Here is a 6,000-nt window from a genome sequence, read left to right on the forward strand (position 1 = left end):
GACATTAAGGAACCTACACTAATAGGTGTATAAAAAAAAAAAATACACCAAGTCTGTATGAGAAATACAATTTCTTATATGCTACTTACTGCATGCACAGCCTTAAGAATATGGAGGAACACTCCTGGCATGCATTACTTTGACTATCAGCTGCCCCTGACTTCCTACATTTGATTCTGCATGGATATACCAAGGTGGCAAAAATCAGCTAGTGAAAATAAATAAGTAGGGAAATATTTTATTTAATTCACATGCAACATTTCTGATGTTTTCTGTACACTTCAAAACAAAAAACAAAGTTTAACCACAGAACATACATACAATTTTGTTTTTATTGGGGGGGCGTTGAATAAGTGCCACCAGTCAATTATTCACATTGTCTGAGCATCACAACCCTAAATGGTTGACAGAACACAACAATTAGATTAGTCTTGGTTCTACCTTATCCATAATTTGAATGGTCCATGCATAAAACTGATGCCAATTCCAATACGTCTGTCAACCACACCTCTCAACTGTCTAGATATTTGCCTCATAATTTTGGTCAGTTCCTCGTAAAAACTGAGGACTGAAGACACTAAATAATGACACACATTTTAGTTTCAGACATCATATTCTTCAGAAAATACATGCTAACACAAAACCTGTTAGTCTAGCAACTTTCACAAGTGCAACATTTAAAATTTGTCCCTGGTTTTGAGCTTTTGACCCCCGTTATTTAGGCTTTGCCCAGATTTCTTGCGCTAAAAAGTTGAAAGGTATGCTGCCAACTGTACCTGAATTTTAGATACGGCCTACACTTCACCACTACATGTTCTTCTATCCCTCATAAAATGCTACGCATTGTACTATAGAAATTAAAATAAAATAACATCAAATGTTGTTTGTCTTTTCGGCTTTTCCCGGTTGAGGGGTCGCCACAGCGGAACTCCGGTCCGCTAATGATTGGCAGTAGATTTTTTATGGTGCCATACTGAAACTATATTATGAACTGTACATCTACACCAATACCAGTATTTTATCAACGTGCCAGTGAAAAATACTAGTAGCTAGTGCGTTGACCGGCACTTTGCCTTATTACTGTCATTCTCTTAATTCCATAGACACAATGATGAAAAGTATGGTTTGTGGAAACACAGTAGGGACAGACTTTTAAATGTAAACAATCAGGTACAACTCTTAACATTTTAATAGCTATCTACATCTCTATATGACCGCTATGACAATTGTGCAGTATCAAAGGTAAACGCTACACCGGCAACAACATTATTCTATAAACAGCAACTCATTTTAGTAGAGTTGGGCAACCAATTCACTTACTGTGTGGGTCGTTTTTGTCCCTTACTCCATCCACGCTGCCGTCAGAGTTTATCCTTAAAAAATAACCTCCGTTTTTACAGTACAGTTTTTTTGGATCCTTGAAGTTTCCAGGAGGGAAGGGGTTACTCCCATCTTCAGAAACAGGGGGTAACGTCGTAATGCCACCCGTAGCCATTTTATTTACTTTACTGGTCGATGCGTCAGTTGATGAGTTCTATCTCCTAGTTTAAAAGAAAGTTGTGCTTCTTTACAAACTATGTAGGGTCGAAAGTTTCTAATCAATACTGGGAAGTGCACTATTTTCGACCCATAACGCAACTTTTTTTAATTTACTTCCAAAAGGACAGCTAAAGAAATGGAAACAAATGCCATGTGAAGCCCCCAGCCAGATGTCCCGTCATGGTCACAATATATAGAGGCAGTATGTAGGTTGAACTTGTTCACAATTTACGGGATTTTCTTTCCCCCAAGCAGATTGCTGCGCAGTGAATGCCCCGTTCTCCCTTCTCCGTCCCCCTTTCAAGCTATGCCTGCCGTGTGAATGCTGGCCTAGGAGGACTGGAAATTTATTTCAAGGAGTGACAGCAGCACGTCAGGCTAGCTGCCCGAACCGAGGGGGAGTGTGTTGTACTCTTTCTGGCCTCGAAGGAGCATGGATTACTTGAATTCCTTGGTTTCCTGTAAAGCGTACGTTTTGGTCCAGGAGTGTTGTTAGGAAAATCTGTCCGTGGTGACAAGGATAGCTGAATGTAATTTTACACCAGCCCCCCTTCCCCTCACCGACTCATGGCACCGCCCCCCCTATGCCTGCTATTAAGCATTTGGGCATAACGCAATGGTAGAACTGAAGAGGTTCAGAAACAGAACAGGGGGGAGACAGCTACTTACAGTACCTGGCTGGGGGGTGCTAGGAAAAGGAGTTGGGAGCGTGTACCACATCAGCCCACTCCAGTCTGATCAGCACCAGCAGCCATGCATTATTTAATATTTAGCATTTTATAACAACCGGTCACTTGAGCTCCTGCTGCATCATCCGACCAGGCAGTTAAACCGGCGAATCGAATCCTGATTTGGGAAACAAATATCCGCATAGATAGAAAGAAACGGTGATAACAAAGTTCAATACGTTTTATCTTGGGGCTCCTATACCCTATACTCTGAGTCCTGCCTCACCGCACTGATACCCTCTACTGCTAACACTCATTCACCATCACGACACGCTTTCCTACTGTCCCACACACCTCGCCCGTAAGTGCCCACTTTGTTTCACACTGTCTTCGACCGCAGTGGGAGTAGACCTAGAGCAGCTGATGATCAGCTGGAGGGCAAAAATGGCTAGGAAAAAACTCCCTCTTACTTCCAGATCACTTTTCTTCCCCGTCCAATTACAAACGTAGCTCCTTACTTTAGGTGGCTCTCACTTGAGCCAACTTTTCTGTCACCAGCACGCAGAGAAACTAATGTGGGGATGCATCGTTACAAACCTCAGTAGCTTATCAAGGTAACTAGTTCAGAAAAGAGCATAACTCGAAACCTCATACCTCCAGAATCAAGAACTCTGGAAAGAAGCCAAAAGTAACCACAAATGACAAAAATCAAGGAAGTTTTTACTTTTAATATTGCCGCTATTGCCTTGGGAAATCAACACAATAACAGAACTAGAAATAGTACTCATTTTATAGTAAAGAAAATTGTAACTGTAATTATTATTATTATTATTACGATTATTCCAAGACGATACCCTGCCACTTCTCAAAAAATCACACATATTAGGAGCAGCAGAATAATATTTTCAGCAAAAAATCAGAGATCATTAAGCTGTATGCTAAAGACATTGATTCATATCATCATTCTCATTCATAATGTTTATTAGTCACCTTTATCTAATAACCTGTCACAGTCTTCATGCTCCACTTCAGGCTGACCAGTTTATAAACATTCATGTAGTCATGCATGGAGAAGGTAAGCAAAACGTGGACAAGCTGCCACAAAATATGTGCATGCACTAAGCAAATTACTACATATACTGCAGATGTGATTTTGGTAATCTAAAGTTACAGTGCATTAACAAAATATAATTTGCTAGCAAATTAATGTCAGACAAAAAATGTTCAGCAAACTAGTCTGCAATATATTACTAGCCTTAAAAATGTTGCTGGATCAAAATACGATTCAGTATGCTGACAAAATAAGCATAAGCTATCTGTGTTATTTTATTATATTAAAACAGCCAAATCATTGCATTATTAAGTGCTGCCTATCTCCTATTTCAGTGCACTACAAATACATTAGTTCACATCACTAATTTCTTTATCACTATAGAAAAAAAGCAGGGTGTTTAATACATTAGCTGCAAGCAAATAACTGACTAGCCTAAATAACATGTACTTATATTGATTAAATCACATTTCAGATATAGGCTTAAATAGCATGGACAGTTTCAGAGTTCTTGGAAGCACTAGCAGAATTATCAAAGTCAGGTGTCCCTAGCAGAATAAGCAACATTATTGGTCACTGCAGAATCAATGGAAATGATATACCCAAAACAGAAATAAAAGAGTCGGGGGCCACCCACGAATATAAGAAATGCAGGGGCCTTATCCCACTTGACCCTTGCATTTTCCCCTCCCAGACAAATTACTTCAACTCTTTATTAATTATTGTCCACAATTTCTACGCTGGTTGATAAAAATATGTCTGACCTGTATATAAAACTAAAGGGACTAAAAACATTTTATCTGCTTGTATCTTGCTATTCATATCCATAAACAAGATCTTCCAGTTTCTCAGTTTTTGTATTATCTTTTGTTTAGTCTCTTCCCACGTATCCTTAGCTGCCATAACAGAAGCCTTTTAAATCCATACTCCTAAATAATTAATTTTATCGTGTCCTCATAAATATAGGTATTGCTGAAGTAATTCATGTGTGGGTACATACTTTACAGCTATAGCTTTTATTATCTTCATTAATTTTATATCCTGAAATACTTAAAATTGTCTCAAATTGCCCCACAACACTGAGATGTCCTTTTCCAGTTTTATCAGGTACAAAATGATGTGGTCTTTAAGTAATGCCAAGTTTTCTTAATTATCATACCAATTATATCCTTGAATTTCTGAGTCCATTATTTTCTTTGTCAATGGCTCTAAATATAATTCAAATAACAAAAGGAAAAGAGGACAACCCTGCCTGGTTCCTCTATTCAGACACAGCTTATCAGAAATGAGCCCTACCACTTTAATTCTTGCCTCTGATCCTCCATTCTCCTGGTTAACCTTATTATCATATCGGGGAATTCAAATGCTTCTATTGCCCTAATTATAAAATCCCAGCTTACTCTGTTGAATACTTTCTGTACAGCAAGACCCACTAACAATAGCAGTATTTTCTTATATTCCTTATATTCTGCTTTCCTCTGGATTATCATTGTTCTATTAATGTTGTGAAATGTTTGCTTGCCCTCTATAAAACCACACTGATCCATACCTATCAATTTTGGCAACATCTTTGATATTATTTTAGCTATTATTTATTTATTACATTTGTTAATCGGGAAAAGTTCATCTGGGCCAGGAGCCCATTTTCAGCGGAGGCCCGGGGAAAAAAGCTCCAGATAAAAAGAGTACAAATACAATACTAGTCAGTACAATATTAGCATATGAAATATTTTACATAGGAATATTTTAAAAACACAAACAACTCTACTTCAAGCCTAAGAACAGAACACTAAAGATGTTGGTACAGAGGCAAGATAGCAAATTAATCAAATAGAATGTTATATAAGGAATATAAGTAGAACAGTCATGAAAATTGTAAAGTTAGCAGGACAAAACTGTATCCACAGTGATGCCAAACGTCCTTTATAGTGGGGGCATTTTGAGAACCAAAAAGAGTCAAAAATAATCCAAGAGAGGTGGTGGTAATGAGATGTAGACTATAGAAGAGCTGAAAGTGGTGGGAGAGGATGAGTGGAGTTAGCAAGGAGTATGACAGGAGCAGAGCCATTGGCTAGGTAGTTATGAAGCAATTGTTTGAACTCAAGTGGGTGTGGATTTTTGTTGATGGTTTGAGGGAGGGTGTTCCACAGTTTGGTAAATTTATTGGAATAGAGACAGTCACCATAATAGTTGCGGGAGTAGGGGACCTTTAGCAAAAGTTTATCGGAGGATCTAAGGGGCCTGGGATTGTAATTAGGCTGGACAAGACTGGAGAGAGCAGAACAGGTTGAGGGTTGGTGGATTAACTTATGGGTCATAGTACGTTGGTTAACAGTTAATAGGTTTGGGAGTTCAAGTCAGTTTAGCTGGGAGAGCATGGAACAGTGGTGAGCCCTGTTTGGGGCATTTGTGGCAAACTTGGCAATTTTGTTGTAGCAAGATTCTAGATTGGTTAGGTCAGACTTACGAAGGTTAGTAAGACTATAAGATCCGTAGAGGAGGGAGGAAAGCAGGAGAGGTTGGGCAGTGGCAAGTCTGGCGTTTTGGGTAAGATATGGTCTGGCTATATAAGGTGTCAAGCTTGATGTGTACTTTTTTGATTGTCAGAATGACATATTTTTCAAAAGTTAGATTCTCATCAATAGTGACCCCTAGGAGTTTAGTATGAGTAGTGGGTTTAATTCTGGTTCCATTCGAGGAGAGGATTGACAAGGAGGTTTGACAGGGTTTGGATTTTTTATG

The 6,000-nt window shown here is 38.8% G+C and overlaps 1 protein-coding gene across 2 annotated transcripts in view; it reads right to left on the minus strand.

Annotated features, from left to right (window-relative positions):
- The window catches only part of FGF2 (fibroblast growth factor 2), a 470,449-nt gene extending 468,360 nt beyond the window's left edge, over positions 1 to 2,089 (minus strand). The window contains exon 1 of one of the 2 annotated variants that reach the window (XM_044061695.1): positions 1,321 to 2,088. In XM_044061695.1, coding sequence (XP_043917630.1) covers positions 1,321 to 1,495 — 175 coding nt within the window. In that variant the 5' untranslated portion in view covers positions 1,496 to 2,088. Of the gene's footprint in view, positions 1 to 1,320 lie in introns of both variants that reach the window. The other variant, XM_044061696.1, reaches the window with a different exon arrangement.
- Positions 2,090 to 6,000: the final 3,911 nt, after the last annotated feature.

This window comes from Protopterus annectens, chromosome 2.part0, assembly GCF_019279795.1.
Source record: "Protopterus annectens isolate FY-2018-M chromosome 2.part0, PAN1.0, whole genome shotgun sequence".
Classification (NCBI taxonomy): Eukaryota; Metazoa; Chordata; order Ceratodontiformes; family Protopteridae; genus Protopterus; species Protopterus annectens.